General features: G+C 39.6%; 1 protein-coding gene across 2 annotated transcripts; it reads right to left on the reverse strand.

Moving 5' to 3' along the window:
* Positions 1–26,735, reverse strand: PRKCI (protein kinase C iota). 2 transcript variants are annotated; one of them, XM_066556424.1, is made up of 18 exons: positions 26,559–26,735; positions 19,344–19,465; positions 14,832–14,921; positions 13,426–13,476; positions 12,146–12,231; positions 10,986–11,126; positions 10,096–10,150; positions 9,568–9,626; positions 8,907–9,083; positions 8,084–8,181; positions 7,241–7,327; positions 6,511–6,646; positions 5,935–6,022; positions 4,872–4,997; positions 4,689–4,768; positions 3,661–3,750; positions 3,237–3,352; positions 1–2,496 (listed from the first exon to the last, which is right to left on the reverse strand). In XM_066556424.1, exons 1-18 carry the CDS (start codon positions 26,672–26,674, stop codon positions 2,409–2,411), a joined length of 1,806 nt encoding a protein of 601 aa, XP_066412521.1. In that variant the 5' UTR covers positions 26,675–26,735; the 3' UTR covers positions 1–2,408. The 2 variants fall into 2 exon arrangements, with proteins under 2 accessions (XP_066412521.1, XP_066412522.1); XM_066556425.1 differs by lacking the exons at positions 12,146–12,231; positions 26,559–26,735 and having other exon boundaries at positions 19,344–19,368.
* Positions 26,736–27,105: the final 370 nt, after the last annotated feature.

Raw genomic sequence — 27,105 nt, forward strand, 5'->3', positions numbered from 1 at the left:
TCTAATATAAATGTTTTATTTAAAGTAAAAAGTGTGCACAAATAAAGGGAATGATTACACAACAAGGTTCAAGACCATATTCCACATGAAACAGGAAAATAGTAGTGACAATATTAACTAGCAGAGCACCCATAGGAATCCAACTTGTGTACAAAAAAAGAGGTTACTCCACATAAATACATCATGCTTCTGATGCAGACATGTTCTCCAAAAAACAAAACCTACTGCACTGGAATGTTTACACCCAATGTCCCTTCTGAATATTTATGATAGTTGCTGTATGCTTAACAATGAAAAATAACAGTTAATATCATGGCACTTTGGAGAAAATTAAAGTGTAAAAATGGATTTACTGTAATTTAAGATATTTGTCACTTTACAACGTTCTTAATGGTTAGATATGCAAATAGAAAATTTTTTTCTGTGACATTATTAAAAAAGTTAACTTTTGCTTTACTCTTCTGTGATGAATGGCAGAAATGTCCTTCCTTACATGAAGCCATTTCCCTTAATACCTTGTAGGAAATTATGCCACTGTAGAGACAAGGCTTTTCTTGTTTGCCTTAAATGATTCCCAGGTTTAGTATCAGTTATGCCCTGATGTCTAAACTGATCATGTGGGTACAGGAGTCAGAGGCCAAACAATCACCATTTTGAGCAGTTCATTTGACTCCATTAGCTACTCTTTAAAGGAAGGTTCACTCTGATATTTTACATTTGAAAAGATGCAACTTGAATTTAAAGAAACCTGATTTTTAGCAGTGAGGAGGTTACATGCTTTCCTGAAACTGAAGCCCCCCAAATCACTTCTCAGTTTTGGAAACTCAGCCCAATACTAAAGAGTCTCCCATTCACATTGCAAAGAAAAACATGAACTAAATCTCATACCATGACACCAGTGTGGATTTGTGCAATCTCTCTGCTTGCAGCTGACATGGAAGTGAACACACATACACCAGAAAACTTGTGCTATGAAATTAGTGTTGCCATACAAGGATTTTCACAGAAAGACACTGGCCAAGCAAAAGTCTACTAAAAGCTTCAGATAATGTTTGCCAGCTTGGGCTTACAGATTCTCAGATCTGCTTTCAGTGACGCTTATCTTCTCTTACAGCTCTTACAGAACAGAGATTCCTTCCCTCAGTGTCTCTTAATCCCTTTTCCCCAAAATAATAATAAAAAAGAAGTGGTACATTTGGCATTTCTTCAGCTCAACACATTCATAACTATTGCTTTAGCATTAAAAATAAGAATTATCTGTGCTGTATATTACACTGCTTACTAACATGAAATGTAAGAAACACACCTCTTAGTCCTAGTTCCACCCATTCTATTGCTTTCCTTGAGCCTGCTACCAACATTTCAGGTCTGATTGTGAGTACAGATCACCATCTCTAAGGGCAGAAGTAAGGGAGTCATTGTGGACAGCACCTATTTTATTCTAGATATGCTTTTTCCACTGGCAAAGTGGAACTCATTCTCAGCAGAGTGGCAGTAAGATAAAAAAGGAACCAATGCCCTTTTCCAGGCTGTGGCTGTACCGTGTGCACTTCTGATGCAGTTAAGACAGCAAGTATAAAAGCAATAAATAGGGTGAGGTTCAGTATTAGCTGCCCATTACTGCTGAATTACTCTGTACAGATTTTAACTTCTCAAAGAGTTAACAGAATTCTTTCATTAAACTGACACTTGATGCCGTGTCCAACCCTTGCTGGAAGGGCCAGGCTAGGAAGGCACTCTCTGTATCAGTGTACAATTCCTAGTGTGAGTGCTGGAGCAAAGTCTACCAATTCTGATATGGAGTTAATAGTCTCCTTCAGGGTAGGATCAATATTCCCCACAAAAGCAGCCAGTCTTGACCTATTCAGTGTAAATATCTGCTCTCCTTGCTGTCATTTCAGTCTGAAGGGCACAAATAAAGCTCTAATTTCTATGTCTAGAACAGGGAAATCAGATGTTCAGAGAGAAGAGATTTGGAACTACAGAAGTGATAAGTTCTTGCTCATCTTGCTGAAAAATCTGAAATCCTTGAAGGATAATTTATTATATCACCTGATGCAATTTGTTTTCATTAAGCACTGAAAACCTTTCCTTGCTCAGAACACTGTACTGGCAAACTATACAGTCAGACCCTTTTTTCACTCAGGAGCCCCAGAGACCAACTCCTGTATTACAATTCAAATTTGGCAAAATTGTTAGAAAGTTCTAACATTTTAAATCTGGCAGCTGAAGGTTCAGCCTAACAACTGTCCTGGACAATAACCAATACAAAAAGAAAATTCACACTAGGTGGTGGCAAGGGCAGGATGTTGAGTTACTCATTTTATGCAAGTGCATCCAAATGGAGAGATGTTTATCCATGCAGAAACAAACGGAGTAACAATTGGCACAGTTCAGAAATGGAGAATTCAGACACATTCCTCAGCTGACATCAAAAGAGGATTTATGTATTCAAAGCCTTCAAATTCAGACTGGTCAATCTTCTTCACAATATCACTATTAGGATTAAAAAACAATCATTAGTTGAGCAAAATTAAAAAGATAACATTAACTGATAGTTTGACTTAAAATTTAAACTGCTCAGTAGACTGCAATTGAGAAAATTTCCCTTCCCTCTTTTGTCCCTCTCTACCTTTACAGTTACCACTGGGTTCTTTTAACCCCAGTAATGGTACCAAAACACAAAACCCCTCAAAAGCAGTGACTGGGCTTCACTCACTAACTCACAAAGCAGTCTGCAAGGTTTGCAGTTTCAAAACTTGCCCTAAACAGTTTTGTAAGGACCTGAAAACATTAGGATGTGATTGATGCTGCACCTGCATCAGCAACTTTTCTAAACATAACTTGTACAGTCTGCATTTAGAAAGGGATTAGGAAGAAGTTGGATTTCAGACCTGATTAAGGTGCATAGGCAACATTTAATATACACGGTTTATGTTTATATACTATATATTTATATGCTATGTTATATAAAACCCTATAAAAATTCCTAAAATGTGAACAACAAGCGGCTCAATCAAACTAGAAAGGTCCTTCCCTCCCCATCCCAAATCAGGGCCTCTCAAGAGTAAGGAACCACAAATCCACTACCAAAATCAAGCACATTATCATGCATTTTATAAAGGCTTTTCAGCCAGGATAATCTCACCTGACTACTATCAATATAAAACACCCAAACAAGTTTAAAAACAAAGCTTCTTCTCCTCTCTGAACTTCTTCAATTCTACATTACTTACTCATCATCTGGAGTGAGCTGCACAGGTTCATTGGTGAATTGGGAATCAAAGTTATCCAGACCAAATTCTCCAGATATATTTGGTTTAAATGGAGGCACCACTTGCTTTTGCTCCATCTAAGAATAAATGCACTTAGTCACACTGACAATGAATTACAACCTATTGAATTATTTTTAAATAAGGCTAGAAATTACTATTAAGTTTATTTTTTATACTTTCTACAATCATTCTAATAATCTACTGCACTTATTGTGTGTAAAAGGGAAAAAAGATTGTGTATTGTAATTTTGGTACAATATAAATTAAGAGCTTAATGTTTTTGAGCTTAAGGTCCTCTCTTAGGCTCAAAACAACTTTGTCAAGCTCAAAACAACTTTGTCACTGCATGCAAAGAACCTCAGGCAAGGCAGGGGCATTCACATACCAGATCCCAGTCAACATTGCGGAAGAAGGGATGGCCCTGGATATCTGCAAACCCCGTCTGAGGATGGCAGCCCAAGCGTTCCTTTGGATCCTGTGCAAGGAGAAAATATTTCCAAATGAATGCCACAGCCTACACATGAATAAAATGCCAATGTTACAAATCCCATGAGAAATGAAACACCAGAGTTACAAGGAATGCTGAAGAACTAAATTAGCATTATTTATTTTGGAAACTGCTCAAATTTACCCTTTGAAATAGGGAGGAATATATGGAAGCCCTTAACTGAATTTTATATAACTGACTATGCTGATTTTCTTCATTTTCATTCAGACCTGATAAACATGCCATAGGTTTTAGAGCAGGCTTGGTTAGATTACTAACAAATTTCATTCTTTCCCTCCACCTTCCCTTGCTCTTCCCTGAACAGATTATGCCAGGAGATCACACTGCAGCTCCTGGTAAATACTGTGGAAAGAAGCTTATTTTAACAAGACAATTCCATCTCCAGGTACAAACATGCACACACTACCAGGGAGCTGTAACAGTGTGCAGTGAATGGTGTGACTTCCTTAGAATAATTTATCCAAAACTGGTTTCTCCTGTATCTCTTTCTTCCCACTCACATAACACTCACTAAAAGCCAGCAAGTGCACATCATCCACTACCACACGTGCACCTTCTGGCTCTCAGGCTAGAGAGGCCCCTGCAAGCAGTGAGCACATCCTGCCTCTGCATCTCCCTCCAGGTAGTCATCAGAAGCTGTCCAAGTGATTTGCTCAGCTGCTTCTCTCAGAACCAAACTAAATCTGGTAAATTTGTTCAATTCTCCAGGTTAAAGAAATCACTTGGAGCATTTCTATGCCTTTCACTTTGGAATATACTTATAATCCCAGCTTGAGAACCAGGAGCTTCAGATTTTATGTGAAGTATCTAGAATAGGGCCCCCAACCCCACTAAAATTCTGCTTTAGGCTCTCACCTTTTCTACCCTGTTTCTGTATATGGCAGATAAAGTACATCAGCTCTTACCTTGTTAAGGAAACTCTTTAGAACACCTGCTGCTTTCACAGAGAGGGATCGTGGAATTCGGATCTGTTTTTCCAAAATCACTGCAAGAAAACAAGGTTCCTATCAGCCTTTGCATCTTTGAAGTTAGTTTAAAGGCTAAGTAGAAGCAAAGCACTGAAGTGTAGGAACACTGATGGTACTTACCTTGGAAGAGATAATCCTCTGTGTTCTGGTCAGGGTTATCAGAACTCCCGACGATGTCAAATGGTGACCGGCCCGCCATCATCTCAAACATCAGCACACCAAGGGCCCACCAGTCCACGCTGAAGCCTGGAATTCAAGAGAGAAAACACCACTGGAGATATTGCACAATGAAAATACCAACACCTCTGGGGCTAAAAACAGAGAAGAATAAGTTAAAAATGTAAGTGTTGCCAGTCTTTCCAATTAGCTGAATAAAGGAGATAAGGACTGCAGCAGACATTACGTGGATCATTATGTACACAACAGGAGGAGATGCTCTGCAGAGGAAATGCAAAGAGGTTAAAGGTTGGTGTTAAGCCCTTAACCAAGGTTTAGATAATATTTAAGCCTAATCATTACTAACCAACAGTGCATTATCCAGGGTGAGAGTTAAGGCTAAGGAGGAACTGTGTGAGTCTTAATAGCAGCAAGTCAGTCATTCATGGAGCAAAGCATATCTCCCCAACTATTCACTGCTAAAGGAAATCCCCAGTAGCCAGGCTGGGGCTGATATAGCCTGGCTGGCCTAGAAAGCTTGTGATAAGCAGGAGTATCTGAAGGCAGCATGAAAGAAATATTTGATTGAAATAAGATGGTAAATTAAAAAAAAAAAACAAAAAAAACCGTAAAGGGACATCTACTATCTAGGCCTTTTTGCAATGAATTTGTATCTAATCTATCATTGCTGTCAAATGTAAAGCTCCAAAACCAAATACAATTCCAGACTGCAAGTATATCATCAGTAGTATCTAAAATAGTTATAAACAATAATAAATTTGGAAGACTCAAGCTATTCTTCAAGACTGTTCAAAAGAATTTAAAATGTGCAATGCAGAGTATCTCATTTGCTTTGTGTGATGTTTTCCGCTCTTCCTTTGAAGGCTTTATTTACTTTTTCAGACAGGATGTGGAATCAAGACTGATCATGTGTCTAATGGAGATTTTTACTTTCTACTGCTGAAACAACTCCAATAAGAAGAGATAAGGTGAAAGTTAGAAAGTAGCTACAAAAAATTCCATTTACCGTAATCCTCTCCCCGGAGAATTTCAGGTGCAATATAGTTTGGAGTCCCACAGAATGTGCTGGTTGTGTCACCAGGCCTCAGGCCCTCCTTTAGGAAAACATGGGGAGAAAATACTTTACAGTTAACTGAAGATCCCACACTCCTCTGCTAAGAGCTTCACTTTGAATTAATTAAGTCTTGAATAACCAGCATTATGGCAATTCCCTGGCAAAGTCAAAGCCGTGCTCCAGTGTCTTTGTAGTGACAAAAGTTTTCCCAGGGGAAATGGGCAGTGCCACAGAATCCAAACAGGAGCAAGTGACTGATCATTTCAACCTCTTTTGAAATCACCTTATCCTGACTATTTCAGCCAACCCCTCCCAGACAAGTTGATCCAGGAGCTTTATGTAAGTGTAGCCTCTGCACTCTGGCATTTGCCTTTTCTCCACATGTGGAAGTGAAATGAATATACACAGCCTGTGTGCACTGTGTACGAAGAGAGATATTGAAATTTCACTTTAAAAGGCTCCTCACCTTTTAATTTATAACAATTTCTTAATTATTATTTTTCTTGCTAGCAAGAAACTAGATCTTACCTTGCACATGCCATAATCTGTGAGTTTAATATGCCCTTCAGAATCTAAGAGCACATTATCCAGTTTTAAATCCCTGTAGATTATCCCTCGCTCATGTAAATAGTTCAGTGCTAGACTGATTTCAGCAGAATAAAACCTAGTGTAGAAAGAAATACTGATTAAGTAATCAAAACCCAAAAGCACAATAACACAGTCTTGGTAGTGTGATATTTTCTATACACAATCTTAAGTATTTTATTCTTCTTACACAGAGAAGTGGCAAATTGTTTATAATCATACAAATGTTTCTATGCACTTCAAAAGTTGTCTTTAGTTAATAGTAATGTCTCCTGCAATCATCCCTTTTATCTCACCATCTGAGATTAAGCATATGCACCAAGAACTCAGCATTTGCCTGGACAGCTGGTAGTGGTTGTTGTACAAGAAACACATTGATATCATTAGATATGAAAAAAAAAATACCACAGAACTGTTCTTCTAGAAAAAAATAGCAGACTGAAGTCATACAGAATAATGCCAATGCAAACAGCATCTAAATGCTTCCTACTACAGTTCCTTCTTGAAACAAAAACATGGTGGCTTGCAGCAGCAAAAGGAGGATGCAGTTTCACATTTCTTAAATCCTTAACGTCTGGAGAGGATTTGCTGGCTCATCCCTTATAATCTCTGCACTGCTGCACTCTGTCAGAAAACCACTGTTTTGATGCAAGAAATCTGGAATGAGACACACCTGGCATGTTCCTCTGGCAGCTTCCTCTGCCTCTGCATATGGAACATCAGATCTCCTCCATTGACATACTCTATAACAAAGAATAACCTGGAACACACAGGATTGTTACCAATGATTGTGTGCACAGCTGAAAGAGGTGGGAGATGTTACAGGTCTGCTATAGAACAATGCCCATTCCACTCCTCCCATCTCTGGCACCACAGCTGGTTTTACCTTTGAATAAATTCCCAAGGTTAAAAATCAAGTATACAAAGCTTCTCTAGGTAATTCCTTCATTGCTAAAGGAATGTAATGTTCCCATATTCCTTATCCATTGCAGGTACTGCTTGTCATTACTACACACATGGCTGTATGGAGCCACATCAGTTTCTATTACTGTACAAAATAGAAAAATAATAATTTTCATCTCTATTGCTTGGTTTTCCCTTTGAAAACTCACAGTCTATTTTCTGGGTCTTGCTCACAGATTTGTCTTCAAAGAATCCAGGCAAGTTTGAGACAATTATTCCTTGGTTTTTGTACTTTTGATTTTCATCTCCTCAAGCCTTTTTTTCCTTCCATTCTACATTCTCTTCTATCACATATTCTCAATCCCTTTTTTCCTACTAGGTGCACTTCTCTTCCTGTCCAGAATCCTTCCCACCACATCTACCTGTACTGTACATTTTCCCCATCTGAAAACCTCAGATGCACATGACACTTGGATCACAAAATACTACCAAGATTTACAAAACATTGACTTTGCTACCTAACACTTTATGCTGTAAATTTAGGCCTTTGAAGTGCCTGATAGGATGAAATGTTTTTAATAAGACTAATTTATTATTAATTTATGACCTTTACCTGCTTTCTGTCTGGAAGCAAGAGTGCAGTCCGACCAGAAAGGGATGATTTGAGGCCTGTTCGAAGACGTGTTTCTCTGTCTGAACCCAATCAATATCCTATTTTTCAAAGAAAAGTGACATTCAGAAAAGGATTGTTGCACTTCTTAGGCCAAGTATTAATGAAAATTAGCAGAAAGACATTCAAGGGCTTTGCTGTCCTTGTTTTACTTGCAAGAAATTAAATATTCTACAGTTCTGAAATGTGAAGCAATAGCTGATAGCATACTTTTTATTTCCTGGATGTCCTCTACTCTTAGCCTCACTGTGGAAGCCCCTTGGGAATGAAAACACTGATCTATAAACAATAAACTGGCGCAGGGAAATGTAAAGTAGTACCAAGAAATACAGAAAGAATTAATGGTAGACTGAGAAATAAATGCAGAAGCTCTTGGACAGCAAGCCATAGTCACTCCAATGTTTTCAGAGTAGTCTAAAGAAACCCAAGGGAAATCCTCAATAACAAGAAGTTTTTAGCAGTTTAATAGTGCAATTTCTGACATGTTTGCACTAATCACTGTGCAAAAATTGCTAAGATAGGGGTCTTATTTAACAAGCAACTAAAATAACATGGTGAGATTCCTTTGTGACAAAAACCCAGACTTGAACATATGAAAATCAGACTCCACCTGGTGACCTGCCTCGGGAACCTCCTACAGAGCAGTACAAGAAGCCACATGTAGAATTCTCACTGAGGGCTGCAGCCCAGACCTGGCTCCCACCTCCTGGGGGACACTGGAGCTGTCTGGAAGAGTTGCCCAATTGACTGAGAACACCTTGCCCACCTCATCATCGTTGACGAGCTCTTTCTTCACCACCTTCATGGCATAAATGCGCTCGGTTTTCTTCAGCCGCACCAGCAGCACTTTGGCATAGCTGCCCCTTCCAATGACCCGGAGCAAATCAAAATCCTGCAGGCCCAGACTGGAGGAAGCTTTGCCACTTTCCCTAATGCTCATTGCCTGTGGATAAAGATGCATTGAAATGAGGAAGCAGCCTTGCTAGTGTCAGCAACTGCGAAAGTCAGCATTTCAAACAACGTTTCAGAATTAAAATAAACAAGTAATTCAATTAACACTTGTTATCTTAAGACTGTACTGTCCTGGAAAGGAATGCGCTGGGAAACAAAGGAGGCAAAGGAGTCTTGGCAGATAAGAAATAAACCAAACGGAGAGAATTTAGAACACTTTCTCAATCAAAGCACATCTCAACTCAACTTTATTTTATTTCAAAATAAAGCAGCATGCAAGTCACACATGCACACATCTCAGGAGCAACCCAAATGTGCCCTCTGTGCTAATTTTCAGTTTGTGGCAAATTAAACTACTAAAATGTTGAAATTGAGACACACAGGCTTTAAGATCTCTGAAAATGCTCATGGGTTCCTTCCAACTTCAGATACTCTGTGATTCCATGTACAGAGTTAGCTTGGATAAGATATTTTACCTCTTTTTCTTCACCAACGTGGTCCAGGCTCTCATGACTTGAGGGATTGTATGGTATCACTGGAAGTGCAAGAAAAATTTATTGGACTGATGCAACACAACAGGATTTTCTTCTGCCTTAAAATTTCCACAGTCAAAGAAACAGTTTAAATGCTTCCATTAGTCAAAGAAACACAGTTAAAATGCTTCTATTGCAAGTATTCAAAATGGATGGGTTGGCATTAGGACAATCACTCTGACTGCCACAAGAATACACATTTGGTGTTTAGGTTTTTTTGCCTGATCATGGCATTTTAATGCTTACTAAATGTAACTGACAGCATAAATTCTTCTTTGTTTAGTCAAGTTTCTGAAACTGGTAAGATGTGGAAAACTGGAATTTTTTATTTATATCCCCCTTATGATTAAGAAGCTGTCTTACTTTTCTTATTCTATGAAAAAGCAAAAAAGGGCTTTTAAAATAATTTTATTTCAAAATTCACTTTTCAGCAACTTATAGTAATTTAAAGAAAAACATTATTGATCTTACCTGTTTCTACATTATCTGAATGCACTGATGATGGATCCATAGGCATTATTGGTTCCTGCAAACATAAACAGGATTTTTGTAATAGACTGTCCAAGTATCAGACACATTATTTTAGAATCAAAAAATGAAATTAATGAGCCCTGAGGAATATAATCTAGCTACTTTTAAACTTGATTAGTCAACATAGTTACTAAAACATACACAATGAAATAAACAACCACATTCTTTCTTTTCCCTTTTTTCTAGAAGTCATGATATGTTTCCAGAAGCTGCAGAAGAGACAAAAGAGAAAGAAATACAGCATATGAGAAGTGAGATAGAAAAACTCAAGTCCTTCAGCAGTATATATATTAGTCAAACGAATTCCCAAAATACAGACTTAGATCTGTTTGCTTTATTAAACCAGGAGTAGTAATAATCTCAACTTTTCTCAGAACTTAAGAATTGAAGATGATTGAATTTCTTGGGAGAAAAGTCAACATTTCTGCTCTTCCTATTCTTTTGCTGTAAATGGGAAATAGTCCAATAATCTATATTTAGAGAATTTAATCCACCTATCCATTTTGAAGATGCAAAATAGTGTGTACATATATACAGGCTATGCAACATCCCTGTGAAGGATGGGATAAATGTCCCTTATATGTGACAAGGGAAATAATGTCAGACTTGCAGATTAGGCTCCTGTCTTGCTAGAAGTTGCAATTTTGCTTGGTGAACACCAAACTTTCTTGCAAAAGTCATGGTAACCATAAAAATTCTGTTTCAACTACTGTGGTTATTTGCAGGCTGCAGTTTGACAACCAACAGTATAAAATGAGGGGAGGGGGTTATTTGTTTGATTGGTTGGTTGCTTCTTTTTTGAGACAATTTATCAGGTCAGTTTTACTTACTGGCTGTAGTGTGTGTCGGCCACATTCAATGTTGACAAGTTTGTGACACTTCTTGTGAACGAGGAGTTTGCAGTTGATGCACTTGTAGCCCTGGCGCCCCAGGCCCCAAATCCGGTCAGTGCAGATGGCACAGTGAGCTCTCTGCAACCAGAAACCAACCAAACTCACTCAAGAGCAAAACTGAAGAATAAAAGTATCCAGCCACATGTGCATTAACCAAGCTCATCTCCTGTTTTCTCTGTAGTGAGTCCTTACAGAGGAAGGCAGAAGAGGAGAAGCTTCAACAACCAGCCAATGCGAATGGGAAGGTCACCACTCGCTGAAGGACACTCACAAAACAACTCCAAAGATCCATGAAAACAGGGTGCCTATGGAGGCAAGAGTAGATTTAACTGATTTAACTCTGGTGCCTTGACAGCCTTTAACCCAGATGAGGTCAAAAAACAAGAACAAAAAAGCTGAAGTTAGACATGAGGATGCTCAAGATGAAGTTTAGTGGAGACAATCTCAAGCATTAAGCACACAATACACTAAGCTTAGAGAAGAAGGAAAGATTATTGAAGCTGTCAAGGGACTTGACTTACTCAAATATTTTGGGTTTGGTTTTTACTGTTGATGTTTTTAAACACAGCAGAGCCTTCTTGGTCCTTAGCTAATTATATTTGACCCTTGCTTCCTGAAAACATTCTGAATGGTTTGTTATTTTCAGTTGATTACATGGCACCAGGAACAGGCTGCCTGGAGAAACATCTCAGCTTTCTCCTTTAAAAGTCATGAAAGAAAAGTCCATGCATCATAAGCAAGTTCAGACCATTTTACTCCTAGAAGCTGAAAAACTGAGTATCTACTTTTAGCCATCTAATACATTCCAGTTTGCCCTCTGGGAAGGTTTTAATGGAACACAGGAGCTTTGACATTATGCTTTCAGAGTATATGTAAAGTGAATTGCAACCAATTTCTTTTGTTTTTTTTTCAAATTCAAGTTCCCGATGATTCAATATTGCTTAAGTTTTCTAAAGATACAGAATTACCAGAATTGTATAGACAAACAACAAAAAATGAGAATAAACTACCTGATAACTTTTCAAGGCAGTGGCATCATCGTTATGAAAATAAGACATCCCTGTATCATGGCTTTAAGTACCCAACAAGAGTCTCACCCTGTTAAATCGTTTGGCTTGGAAAGTGTGACCATTTGCACAATAGAGCTTTCGCCACCGGCGGGCGCCTCGGCGATAAATGGACTCTAAGAGGAAAAACACAGGATTATATCCAGACAAATACAAACACAGAGCTACAGCATCTTCTCCTGGAGGTTTCTGTGCAGAGAAACTCTCAGACTAAAGTTTCACTCCTGCTCCTTACAGAAACAGAGGAATGCTCCAAGTATCTTTTTCCTGTTTTTTTTTTAAAGATTTGGAGAACATTTGAAGTAGAATATCCTGATCAACTCAAAATTAACTCTGATTTTTCTGAAGTTAAAAGGAACAGTGAGTCAAAAGAAGGTAAATTATCCAAACAATACAAGCACTTGTGTGCAAAGAATACACATACCTCAGCTCACTTTGGGGAGAAGCTGTGGAGAAGGGAAAGGAGGAAGGGAGGTGAATTGGGAGCATGTCCTGATTTATGAGATTGCTTGACAAATCCTCCAGTGTTTTAAATCCACAGCTGCCACTAATATTTTTTTTTCTTTTTTTAGCTATTACTTTATTTTTCATTACTTGAGGCATGTCAGAAACCAAAACTGAAAACTGAGATATGAAAAACTACACTGAGCTGTAAATATCTTTCTGATTTTGTCTGCAACCTCATTTTTTAGATAACCAGCATTACCCATTCTGCCCAAGTTAACTTTTGAACATGCATTTGTAGATTGGATTGGTCAGAGATTTGGACACCAAGCTGACAGATGCTTGTGTGCATAACAGACACACCCTTTCTTATGAAACTTTAAGAGTGGGGGGAAATAACCTCTATAATGTCTAGAACAGTTAACACACTAGCGGTTTTTGGAGAATCCTCCTGATAGCACCTAAACATCAATTTCAAATGAATTAACCACAGATGTGTAAATAGTGACATGACAAGTCATTACCATTGGTTACAAGCCTCTGCTCACAACTGTCAGCCAGCAATCTGGCAAATCCCCAAAAGACAGGAATAGGATAAAAAACTGTCATGAATGAAGAGGCAAGAGCAAGGAAAGCAGAGTGACATGGATAGTTAACAGGAATGTGAAATGCTTATTAACAATGATTCAGAAGTGAAAAACGTTAAGTTTAGCAAGATTTCCTCTTCCTTTTAAATATTTGATTTTTACAGATTTGCAGTATTAATATTCATAAGTCTGGGATGCCAAACCAAAGAACGTCAAAATCTGCTAAGACAGGAAATCTGAACTGATTTTCTGTATTTCTTAGCTGAAATGTCTACTTACTATCTTCTCCTGGACAAGGCATGCCAGGCCTCTCTGGGACACAAGGAAACACTGCAAGAAAGACATTAACTTCTGATTAGCTTTCATTTCAGATAGAAAATATATATTTGGGTTCAATACAACACTCCTGAAAGGCATTCAACCATCTTGAGAACAGCACTGACTGCACTTCAACAAAACCTTCTTTAAGAACAGGTGAGCTGCAAACCACCACAAATCCTTTTTGCTGGGCATAGCAGTGACATACATGAGAAATACACTCAAATAACAGAATAAATGAAGCTATTTCTTGAAGACAGTAACTAGAAAATGTAATGATTTTGGTTTTTCATGTGGCCAATGTTCACAGTTAGTCAAGATTTCTAAATACTATAAATGTCTTATATGACAGTGTCCTAATTGTTACAGAGGATGTTGACTATGTAAGTATTTTTTTTTCACAATTTATTTAGCTTCAGTAACACTACCCATCTTCTACAATTTATTTGGCTTCAGCAGCCATCAGAGAGAAATATAAATGTGGACAGACAGCTCTGGTGCCAGTTTAATCAGAAGCTTATCAAACACAAAAATTAATGGAGAAAGGGCAGATGAAAAATTCGACCTGCACAGAAGCAGGTGAAATCTATCTACAAATGGATTATATTCTTCCCCTTTTTAAAACTCTCTGTGGAAAGCTGGAAAACTGTCTTTTCCTTTCAAATGGGCTGATGATAAACTAGATATTTGGTATATTTTTAAGAACAGGAGCCTGTTGAGATTCTGTAGTGTAACACACCAACACTTCATAATGATGAATTTTCTGCTCTCATTTCTGATAAACCAAGATCAACCTTCTACTGATAAAAAGTTACAAATAGCTAGAAAAATATTCTGGAGAAGCTGCCAAAATAGGCATATAACCCTGAACAACAAAAATTGAGCAACTACACATTAAACAGGGGCATGACATTATTAAGTTTAAAACTGAAGTACTTAATTTTAGAAAAGTTGAACTTTTGATTAATCTACCATCACAAATTGAGCTCATTAACGTTTTTCCCTAATAGAGATGCTGCTCTAAAGCACTTATTCATAATCAACTTCAGGATAATGTATAACTCTAATAAATAAACAAATTGTACTTTATCACTTCTACCATTCACTGCCAGTAAGTGTCTGAAGGCTGAATGAATGAAGAAACAGAGACTGGATTTCATGAATAAACTAACAGCAAATTATTTTTTTCTCCCTTAATTTAAAAAAGCAGAGCTAAAAGCACAGTGAATGGTTGTCAGCATCACTTGACAGGATGGCCACAGGCCTGAGGGGAGAACGGTGTGAAAGGCACAGAATGGAAGGCAAGAATTCCACTCATTCACAGGCACAAACATGAGCAGCAGTAAACTTCAGTAAATTTCACCTACCATGGATCAGAAGCTCTGAATCCTTGTTTAGTTCATACAACCTAAAGGCCTCTTCTAACTCCAGCTGAGAGGAAACAGTACATGGATCTCCTGTGGAAAGAAAATAGCACAAAACTCAACCCAGGTAATTCCATACCATTCAGCAGTTCCCAGTAGTTCACAGTTGGTTCCAGGATAATTGTTGTAGAAAAAATCCAATATTCTCAAATGTGTTAGTATTTATTCTTAACACTGTTCAAAGATATATCTGAAAATAGAGTAATATTGAATTGTTTCAGGGAAAATAAAAATATGGGATATTCCCAAGAGGCAAGCAGATCATAAGAACAAAACATCATTGCTACAAGAATGGTTACACATTGTTTCAGTACAGGAGGTGCAGGCTGTATTCCAGCACCTAAAAGCCTTCTAAGATTACCTTTTATTTCTTGGATTTTTAATTAAAACTGAGTCAATTCTATTTTCACAGCTGCTTCAGCACTGCCAAGACTTGCACCAGGAGCTGCAAAAGCAGTTAGAGCTCAAGTCTCTCCTCAAATCTCAATGGAAACTTTTGACAAATAACATAATCTAAGTGCAGCACCCTGTTTTTCTCATTTGTAACTACTACTTTCAGACTCACACAACTATTTGAAATAAAATTCCTTAAAGAAAGGACACCAAGGCAAAACAAAGGTGGGAGTTGGCTGGCTTTGTTTCTTATTTTTTTAATAAAAGAACTGCAGTTTTGTTGACCATTTGTGATGGTGCAGACTAAATGACATACCAAATCCTTGATGATAAAGTTTCTCAAACTTTTCTGTTTTCTTTGGTGCCAGATGCAGATTAGTAACATTATTAAAAAATTAGCCCCCTAAAAGAATAAGCCTTTTCCAAAATAATACTCTAACTGAAACATTTGAAAAACAATGTTGAGTCTCAATCATCACTGCCCCAAAGAAAGAAAATACTTCTAGTTATTAGTTTAACTTTTTCTCCCCCTTCATCTACACAAGATGTTCTATGTAAGAACAAGGGATTTATCTCTGCCTGCTTGTCCTCCAGCATGAGCAGTTAATTTTTAGCCCAAATACCATACAGCAAGTCTGCCTTTCCATATTCCTAATTTTCAACAGAAATAGTACTTTCCATGTCTTTAAGTGGCAAACTGGCTATGGGTAACCAAACTGGAGGAAGGCAGAATCATTTCCATCCCAGCTAAACTGGATCCAGTCTGGAAATTTTACTGCTTTGAGTCCTCAGTCAATACCACAGTCAGAAAGTTCACAAGCAACAGACCATTAACTATTCTCTTTGTGTTTTATACTGCAAGGCATCTAAATTAATACAGCCACAGCTAAAGCTTTTCAGTGCAACCACACACCCAGCAGCAGGAAGTATTTCAACTCACCCCACAGAAGCTTTTCCAGAGAATTTGTTTTGTTTCTAATGTATCACAATGCATTTGGTCCAATGTATCTTCCCTCAGAACAGAAAGGACATGGACCTGTTGGAGCCAGCCCAGAGGAGGTCACTGAGTTGATTACAGGGATGGAGGACTCAGCTATGAGGAAAGGCTGGGACAGCTCGGACTGCTCAGCCTGGAGCAGCTTTGGGGTGACCTAATTGTGGCCTTCCAAGACCTGAAGGAGCCAACAAGGAATGTGAAGAGAGAGACTGTCTACAAGGGATGGACTGACAGGACAGGGGGAATGGCTTCACACTGACAGAGAATGGGTTTAGATCAGATATTGGGAAAAAATTCTTCCCTGTGAGGGTGGGGAGGCCCTGGCACAGGGTGCCCACAGAAGCTGTGGCCTCCCCATCTCTGAAGTGTCCAAGACCAGACAGGATGGGGCTCTGGGCAACCTGGGATTGTGGAAGGGGTCCCTGCTCATGGCAAGGGGTGGAATGAGATGATCTGCAACATCCTTCCAACCCAAACCATTCTGTGGTTCTGTGCATTCTATGCTATTGCAAAAAAATTATGAATAATAAATGCAAATGGTCCATTTTCAGAGTTCTGTCTTTATTGTTTCCTGCACATCAAAGTCCTCCAGATGAGTTTTGAAGCCACCAGTCATTTTCCACCAAACCACTTCCCCCTAGAGCTGGACACCTGGACACCACAGTGCCCACCCACAGCACAAACTTACACTGTGCAGAGCAGGATGGGAGGAGAAGGAACAATTGTGTTTACTCAGACTCACTATGAGAATCAACAAACCAGTTTTTCTTCATTTGTTTCCAACACCTGTGCAAACAGTTCTGTGTTTCCTTTTGGCAGAAGCAAAAGAGGGTCTCAAGAACAAGCAAACTCAGAACAGAAGGTTTACAGACATCTCTCTCAACAGGCTCGAGTAGTACAAATTTTGTAGTCAAAGACAGCTGGGATACATAGGAAAATATTTACTTTTGAGTTATATAGTGAGAAACAACAGACTGAAGACACACACAAGGCCAGTGTCCAACCCACAGGATGTTTCAGAAGGCAGAGTGAAGCTGAACTGACCATATATGGAAGAAATAGAAATTTGTCTAAAATCAAATGAAGTTCATTGTATTTTCCAGTTGTATCTGAAGATTTGGAAATGACTCCACTCAAATTAAATCTTTGTGTGCCATTACCTCTATGAAATCAGAGTAGCTACATGTGAAGCCCTCATCTTGCAAAGACATTTACTATTTGACGAAATCGAAACCTCAGTGTCCAGGTAAATCCAGTTTAGTCAGGAAGGAGTGATGCCCCAGACCCCTTATCTTCTCTCAGCCTATAAAAACCATGAGTAACAGTTGTGTAACAAGTACCAGCCTACAGCACACATTTCCTCATGCTACTGTTAAACAGTGAACCTCAGGTTGGTGGAGAGGATGTGATAGAGGCATTTTCCAGTAAAGCAAAACAAGTTTCTAGAAAGAATATCAACTGAAAACACTACAGAGTGGTGCTGAGAGAAGAGGCAGGGAGCTTGGCAAGAAGCCATGTATTGTACATGCAGGAATTATTCACAATAAAGACAGGAGGATTTGCTTTAAACACATTCCTCATTGGCAGATTAACTTTTTCTCCACTAACATTAAACAGTAAGTCAATGATTAAAGCAAACATGGATTGCTTGTGAAAATCAAATCCTACACATGAAAATAGTTCAGGCAAACCACAACCTTCCTTTTTTAAATTAACCAATCTCTAATTAAAGAGCCGAAATTGAGACAGAACAAACTGTGACTTCAAGTAAATTACTAAATCAGTACAAAATGTTTATTAAATATATATATATATTTCCTGCTATGACTGACACTTCAGACTCCTCCACTGCAGTGAGGAGTCCATTATCTTCCTGATGATAAAACAACACAGCCAGTATATTATAAAGTAAATGTTCAACTCCCAGTAGCTCTGCTGCACAGTTCACCCATAAACACTGTTCATTTTACTGTACTGCATCTGCCTGGCATAAATAACTTTGGAATGACGAGGAGAAGAAAAAACCCCACCTGCTCAGACTCCCAAGACCATATAATCTTCAACACACCTGCCTATATGGCACTTCCAAAAGTCAACTTTGCTCCACGTTTAGCTTTAGGCTGAATGAACTGGCAGTGGCCCAATTTGAAACGGGAGGAAACAGTTCCATAAGCACCATTTATGCTGATGGCTGCATGCAAACACCAACCACAGCCAACAAATCACTGCACACTGCAGCCTTTTATGTACTGCATCAGCTAAAATAACTCCACAGCAATCTCATAATTCAGAGGGCTCTTCCTTGTAGCTGTAGCTCAAAACCTATGTGTGGGATGAACTAATTCCACTGAGAAAACAGAACCTACAAATAACCTTCAAAAAAAATTACTACTGTACACAGACAGCTCAGTGGATGACATCTGTTAACAGGGAGAACAGACTCTGGACATTTTTCATCCAAGGTAAACTTTAAGATGGATTATGTAAGCACTAAAGATGAGTTCTCAGTCAAGGCTGTCACTGCACTTTGATGAAAAGTTACCACACATCATTAGTATTTGGAAGAAGTTTTATTATTAGCTATATGTTAATAGATTTTAGGTTGCTAAAGTAACAGCTGATAATAACACTTGAGATATGATGTTTTTGGTTACACATACAACTCAACTATACATTAAATTATATCAATATTTTAGATAAAGACTGCAATTTGTATAACTTAATGTCCATTTAACTCTTTCAAAAATATAGGATATAAAGGGGATCTTCATCATTATAAAGGAGTACTTTCTGTTGCCTTCATAAGAAATCTAACATTGAATTAACATTTTCGTAGTCACTGAGGTCTTGTTTGGTTTATAAAGACAAGAGAGCAAGCTACACACTAAGTAGTGTGAAACAAATACCTCCTCATTAAGCTCTACTTAAGAAGGCATTGGATAACTTATTTTTGGAGTCAATTCTGTGTTTTATAAGCTTATCTTATGAAGGCAGAGGGAAAGGAAAAGATGAAAGGCACAGAAAAGCTGGGAAGCTGAGCAATGTGCTGATGAGCACTGATTTACCTTCCTCATCAATCCACTTCATGGTGAAAAGCTGCTCGTTGTCAAAGGAGCACATGTCTCGAACTTCACTGCACAGGCCCTCAAAGGAGATGGAAGGCTCAAAATAGGTTATCATGATGTCCCTGGGAAAGAGAAAAATAAACTTCAGAAACTATTCCACTAAACATAACACTGATCATCATCTCCAACACCTTCCATACACCACTAATATTAACCCCATCCCTGATGCATTTTCCTCCAAAAAATAAAGTACCTAAGTTCCCTTATAGCAAAGTCGGGCTCCAAGTGATTTTTATTACTTGACATTTAACCTCCAGGTATCTGCTTCAGAAAAACTCAGATTTTATGCCCATACATAATATGGAGTGAGTTGCAGCAGACATTAACCACACAGAGAAATTAGATCTCTTAGACCAATGGAAACTCAAGAATGAAATGCTGCAAATGTTTAACATATTTCTGGTTTTACTTCCTCTTTAACAGTTATTTAGTTATTAGTAGCAAAATGTAAAAACACATACATCTACTCCAACTAAATTTTGATTGTGTAGATGTTATGAAGAATTAATGACAAATACTAAACAGATTTCCTAGCAGATTTGGGGGCATGTGCAAATATTCAAAGTGCCTTTAAAAAAAGAGTGGTGTTTCACACTATGAAGGGGAAGGCTGACAGAGAGCCATATACTTAGAATTGAAATGTACTGCTTTACTGATATGCAGAATGGGTATTTCTGTGATAACTAAAAGTGAGTTAACCTGGTTTTAGTATGTTAGCAAAAAATGCTGGCCCACTGTATTGGCTGGGCCTTAAAGGGGTACAGGTGACAGGGCTCAGAGCCTTAACCAAAGGAGTTGGGAGACACAGTTAGAGGAAGGAGGAAGGCTGTTTACAACATACTCCTCAAACACAGCATAAAAGCTCCATATTTGAGCTACCAGTTCAATCTTCCCATGAAAACCTCCCCCAGCTGGATTTGCTCTGGTGGGTGCCAGTGTCCAGGATTACTTGGGGGAGCTAAAAAAAAATAATTGAAACAACAGAGTTTTTATCTGGTCAGAAATCCCATCAAGGTTCCTACCAGACTGAAGTGTAGCATGCAGCAAGTTAAATATCTTTAAATCATTGTGTGCATGGGCAGATTGAGATCAAGAAGGTGACTTAACATAAAATGCTGTGGTTATGGAACCGGAACAGTGCTCAGGAGGGGCAGAGAGCACACAAAAACCAAACTGCTTGCCTGAGGCTTCTCTGAGAGCAGCAGCAGGAATAAAATCAACTGGCAATTTCTAAGCACTGTGGAAGAACAGAGAGCCAGCTTCTGGATTTATGAGAATCATCAGTTGGGCTAGGTTTAGTTAGGGGACAGACTCCAGGAAATACAGCAGATGTGTGCCCAGGATAAACACAGCATCTCTTCAATAATCTGAATAAAGCAGTCAAAAAGCTGCTACGGATTTGGGAGAGGAATCGCTCCTCTCCACGTGAGACAAAATGCAAAACAAACAACAAGTGGACCCTGGTATTTAGACACAGCACAGTCACTTACAGCAAATGGGGCTTTATTTGAAAGACCCAGTCACATCCATCCAACCCAGCCAACTCTTCTCTCAGACCCAAAGGCCTCCCTTTGCATCTTTTACTAAAACACCAGCTGGGAGCCCAATGCCAACAAGGTGGATCTGACAGGATCTGACAGTGTGTCACTGTCACAGACACACAGCAGCCACCTCACAGCAAGCCTGGATTAGCAGGCAAAGCCTTAACCTGTATTTCCTGTTTTTCCGGGAAGGAAATCAGGCACTGCTTAGTTAGCAGCTTCACTAAGTTTACCATCCCTTCCTTGATTCATATTTTAGCACAGATATATTCACTGTAGAATATGTTCTTAAATAAAAAAATTAGTTCTGAAGAGTGCTGAGAAGCCAAAGTATTTATATTTATATATATTTACATTGCAGGGCTTTCTGGGATTGAACTAGCCAGTAGAGTTTGTTAAATGACTGCTACTGCCAGAAAAGCAGAAAGTTACAGACCACACTTTTTGAGATTAATCACTGATGCTTCAGCAAAAACTGAAGATTAAATTATATATATATATTAGGAAAATCTGTTCAGCACATTTTCAAATGTGATGATTCAAGCTCACTTAAAATAGACTTATTTGTACTGCAGCAAAAAGGAAAAATCACAATGTTAAGATGTACTGAACAGCCTTGGAATCTCTTCATATCTCTAAAGTAAAAGCCAGTACCAAATGAAAAAAACCCCAAACTCCTACTCCTTGTTGGCAATTTAAGTAGCACACCAATTTTCCTTCAGAAAAAGAGAAGAGTTTAATTATGTCAGAATTTTGAGCATGTTCTCTAAATTACTACTCTAATACCTCTAGCAGGATATGTACCAAAGAGTTAAAAAGCAATTTGGAATATCTCTTCTGCTATAGCAGACAGTAATCAGTCTTTCAGAGAACTCTAACCAACAGCAATATTAAAAGAGAAAGATGATGTCAAGTATAAACAAGGTTCCACAAGCAGTATCTACATAACACAGGAACTGAAAGGTCACAGGTCTCTCTATTGCTTTATTTTGCCATTTGAACTCCCCTGATGACCCTGACACTTCTGCTGACACAGGTCTCACTTCCACAATGGTTCTGCTGTCACACTTTGGTGTCTTCCACACTTCTTGCCCCCAACACAGCACTGGTGATGCCTTCCTTAGGAAAAAGCTGCATTCACACAAGCCAAGAAGAAGCTAAACTGTATTGAGAAAAAAGTTTTCATTTTAAATTAAAGTTAGTTGGCCAAATGAAGGGACAAAGGAAAGTGAATATGCACCATAGCCTGCTGACTTGCATTAAAGATACAAAATGTTTTCTGTTACTGAGATGTGGGGAAAATGTTCTTGACAATATCTTTCCTTGTGATGAAGATAAGGTTATACACTGCTTGGAATAAGCATGTTTGTCACAAAGCTATCCCAAGATGAAATAAATACCTTTGTTTGTCCCCTCTTGGCACACATAGGAAATCAGAAGAAAATCTGATTCAAGCACACCTTTTGCACCACCACATCTGGAGGTGCCAATTAACTCTTACTATGGAAGCACCAGACATTTTACAATTTGTGTTAGCACTATTGTAATTGGTCTTAATCAGGGACCTGTGAGTGGGAAACATGCAAATATACAAGACAGAACTTGTCCTGAATTACTTTCACTGCATATGCTATCACTTCTATCTTTCATAAATATTAATAAAGATCATTTATTCATACTACTAGAAGGCCTGTTGGAGTCAATATCCTGCAAAAACCAGAATCAGTTTTTTCATTAAAACTGAAATTAAAAACATAAATCTTAGGAAGACTGAGAAAAGGCAAATGGTAAACCTAAATACACAAGAGAACATATTTTAAATACATATAGAAGACCATATTTTCCACCTTTCCTGAGATCAAACAGCTTTCCTCACTTTCTTTTACAAATCATCCAAGATCTGAAACATCCCTCAACAAAAAAAAAAAGAACCATCCAACACAAAAATCTCAAAACTAATGCCAACAATTAAACACAATTCAATATCTGTACCTCATTTTTCACTCTGATCTTGAACTCCTGTGAGAGAACAACCCTGTAAGAACAGACACTACTGCTTTAGACTTTTCCACCGACAGCCTCACGTATCCCATATTATGTATGGGGGAATGTACAGACACATTACACATGTTACCTACATATCCACACATGCATCACACACCTGGGCCAGTCATTATGGCTTTGAAAAGGTCTAATTAGAGCTCCCCACAATGAACCCCCACAGGACTCCTGGGAAATTCTGCTGTGTCAGGGTCATTTCTGTACCGTGAGGTGCAGCCACTGCCATTCACAGCCATTTTAAGTATTGCTTTCCCCTGTGCAAGTCTGCTTTTCTGGAAAAAAATATATTGTCAGAAAGCTAAATAAATAAATATTGAAACAGTAAGAGGGGAAAATGTATTCACAGGCTTAATTCAAAGTTTTCTTAAACTGAATGCTCTCCTACAAAGAACTTGATTGCCAACAGACAACAGAAGATGCTGTACTGAAAAACTGATCAAAAACAGTGCCCAAGATAATGAAAAATAAAAAGAAATTATGCAAGAATTCAAGAATCCTTAAGAAATTAATACCCTGGAAATCTTCATGGAGGTATATTTTGATTTTACAATTAAAATATATTTTCTCCTCACACTTTTTCCACTCATGTAATAAAAGTAATTAAATAATTAAAATTAAGAAAAGAAGCAGGTTTACCATGTATCATGAGAGGACAGTCAGGTGTGTTCTTCATTGAGCCAAATCAAACTGAAGGTGAGCAAAGCATTGGTATCAACCCCTTTTTATTAAAAATCTAACCTACATTACAGCCTACACAGCTAGAACCAGCATAAAATCTATGTCAGGCACTGAAACAACACATGCTGGCAGATCTAATCGTGACAGAAAAATGGTTATTATAGCTGTTTGGTTTTTTAAATCAGCATGAATTCTGCAGGATTCCTTGAGCACGAGCAGTGAATTATTCCTACCTGTTCCCTACTCCTACAACAGACTTATGAATGATATAACAATTCTTGTAGTGACCTGAAAAGCATCTCCAGCAAACGAGGTAAGACAAAAGGTAAACTTTGAATATCATCAGAGTGCCGAAATGGTTGTAATTACAGATGCTGATTAGTGCCATACACTCGGAGCTGCTCTATTTTGTTATTGTATCAACAAAAATCCACCTCTGGAGTAACAAAGTGAATTCCTAAAAACCCCCTCAGGAATCTCTGTTACACACACTGCAGAGATCACAGTAACTCTCTAAAATATGGAACACTATTTTAAGAATTTTAAACAACCAATCCTATGTGGAAGATAAGCACAGTTTAACTGAGAGAACAAAATACCTGGAAAAGCTCAGCTTAATGCCCTAATTCCCAAGTCTCTGGGAATTCCCCATCCCCTTATTCTCATGATCTGTGTTCATTTTTAGGAAAATTTCCCGTCTTATTTTAACATATTTAATGAATTTAAGATAAAGAATTACCACTGCAAGGTTCAATGAAACAAAGACTCTTCAAAGGGTCCTGTGTGAAGTCTTTGTCTTGGCTGAGAAAAGCAATTGGGCTCCCGGCCAGACCCAGCCGAGTTTTGGGGATTCAGGCTGGGCTCTTGGCCCAAGGGAAGTATCCCGACTATCAGATTCCCAAACGTTTCAAGAACAAATCTGTGCTTCTAAGTGGCTGGGTTGGGTAGGCTTGGTGGTTTTTTGTTTCTTTTTCTTTTTAACCAGAAACTCTTTTTGGAAGATGAAAAGACCTTCATAGCCAGACTTTCCCAATAACTTCTACAACCCACTTAAATGCTTCCATTAAAAGGAAATTAGGAGAGATTAACGCTTCCTGATTAACACTGTTTCCCATTAATTCCTCGACCCAGCTCTGAGACAGTTTATTTGAAGAACGGGGGAAAAAGCTGCCTTTGGTATCAGCATTCAGTTCTCAGTCTCAGAGTCATTTCAGGGTAAGTGCTGGTAAAATGTTTGGCTTTGATATCCACTTGATAGTGCAAGTCTGAGAAGGGGCTTGAGACTTTCTGTTGTAAGAAAGTGGAGAGAATAATTTGCCTACATCTCAAAATAAATCACGACTAAGGCATTCAGCTTGTTAGTTTGTTGGTATTCACAATGGTTAACCAACACCCTCTATGACTCAATGCCATTATTAAACTGATAACTGCATTAACAGATAAAAAGTCAATGGACAGACTCAAAAGAAACATTCCAGTGCCTGTGAAATTATTACCAGTGTCATGAGCCAGCATTCCTGCCCAATGCAGCAGATTTTTTTCCTCACTCCCACAACCCTGGGCTGATTCCTCCCTGTGCTAAAGCAAGAATCCATGTGATTGCATGTCGAAATGATCAAGATTAAAACTGACCCAGCAGAAGAAAAATAAATGGTTTTCACCCAGAGGAGTTCCGGTTTTAGTTCACTGTCTGACCAAATGAACACCTTTACCAGCTGATAGCCAGGGGCATCTTTCTTCCTTAAGAAAAAGTGGATTAAAGGGACTGTGAAACAAAGAGCTCAGAATTTCACATACTTTGACAGTGTCTCACATGTCCTTTAAAGCCACCGACTGCGCCAGTCTCTACAGTAACTTCTACAGACTTCTGTCAAGAAAAGCCCTAAAGCAGACACAAGCCAGAAACCAAACACAGCAGCAAATACCAGATGCTCAGCATAGTTTCTCTACCTCTCCTTAAAGTTACACACCTAGAGATAGCAGAGAGTAAATACTGAAAATTATTACACCTCTTCTTGTCTCTTCTTGTGCTTAACACATATAACTGGAAGGAAGCTATTAAGAGCATCGTGTTCACACTTAAACCAAAAATGCAACCTACATTGTTTTCTGCTTACATCACCTCCCCTCAAACTTAATGGCCCAATGAACTACTGGCAACCCCTGCACTGAAACTTATTAAGTCCTGTAACTGTTACTATTTAATAGCTGGCTGTGAATCCAAGCCAGAAACGTTTCTTTTGCTCTGTGTGTTATTGCTGGAGAGACACTGAATTAGGCACAAAAAATTCAGATTTCCATTTCACAGCCGTCTAGTATTTTGGGGGTTTTTTTAAGAGCAGAAGTATAATTGACAGTAGAGGCATCCGAGTTACCATTCACAGACTCCCCTGGAAATCGCTCGGTCCCTGGCAAACAGCCTAAAAACCCATGAAACAAATTTTCATACAAACATCCTCTTCCTTTAGTCCTGAACATCACTTAACATAGAAAGACCAGGACGAAAGCTGGATCCCAAACATCCTGGCGTGTGTTATGAAGGGATATGTACTTATTACGGGCAGCCAAGGCCTGCGGGTGAAGGGAAGCAGGGTGAGCAGGGCAGAGGCTGCTCCAGCAGCACATCCTTGTTCACCGGGACGGCCACTCCAGGAGAAGGGAAGCTCCGACTTCCCCCCGAACCCTGACACCAGCCCTGCACTTGACACCCATTTCAGCACGGCCGGTTGGTCGTGGAGTGTTTTTCCTCCGCTCTTTCCCTCCTCCCCTACAAGTCAGGGCATAGCCAGGGCTTGAGCCAGGAGCATTCCCGAGTGCCCTGAACAAACGCTGCTCTCCACCCGGCCGTCCCCGGGGGCTGGGCGCCCGCACTCACCCCTTGTAGTAGGCTTTCACCCGGACCTGGTGGGCGCTGTCTCCGCCGAGGCTGCCCCCAAGGCCGCCCGGAGCCGACATGGTGCTCCCGGCGCCGCCGTCCCGCTGTGTCGGCATCGCCCCCGAGGCGGGCCGGGGCAGCCGCAGGCTCGGAGCGGGGGAGCCGCAGGGTCGGAGCGGGCCGGGGCGGCGGCTGCGCGACCCCCGCGCCTCCAGCGCGCCCCGCCCGCGCCGGGCGGCACCACGCGCGGGGGCGGGAGGGGACCGCGCTGAAGGAGAGGGTGAGCGGAGCGGTGCGAGGCGGCGCGGGAGGGCAGCGCAGGATTTCTCCCGACGGGGCGGAGCAGGCGCCCGGAGAGCGGCCGGGCGGCAGCTCTGCCGCCCCGGGATGCGGCTGTCAGTCCCGTGTGTGTCCCCCTGCGCTCTACATGGGCTCTCTCCGACGGGACTCCACACCTGTGGAGCGGGATGCTCCACGCCGCAACGGAGGGGGGGCAGCGGCGGCGGTGGCACCCAGGTAACCGGCAGCCCCGTAGCGGAGCCGCCGC

The sequence above is a fragment of the Molothrus aeneus genome, chromosome 10, assembly GCF_037042795.1.
Source record: "Molothrus aeneus isolate 106 chromosome 10, BPBGC_Maene_1.0, whole genome shotgun sequence".
NCBI lineage: Eukaryota > Metazoa > Chordata > Aves > Passeriformes > Icteridae > Molothrus > Molothrus aeneus.

Excerpts from the sequence above, each read along its gene's own strand:
- PRKCI (XM_066556424.1), bottom strand. The coding sequence starts at position 26,674 with ATGCCGACACAGCGGGACGGCGGCGCCGGGAGCACCATGTCGGCTCCG. Across the intron at positions 14,922-19,343 it reads GAAGTGGATTGATGAGGAAG|GAGATCCATGTACTGTTTCC; the intron begins GTAAATCAGTGC and ends TTCTTTCCACAG. Across the intron at positions 2,497-3,236 it reads CAGCTCACTCCAGATGATGA|TGATATTGTGAAGAAGATTG; the intron begins GTAAGTAATGTA and ends TAATCCTAATAG.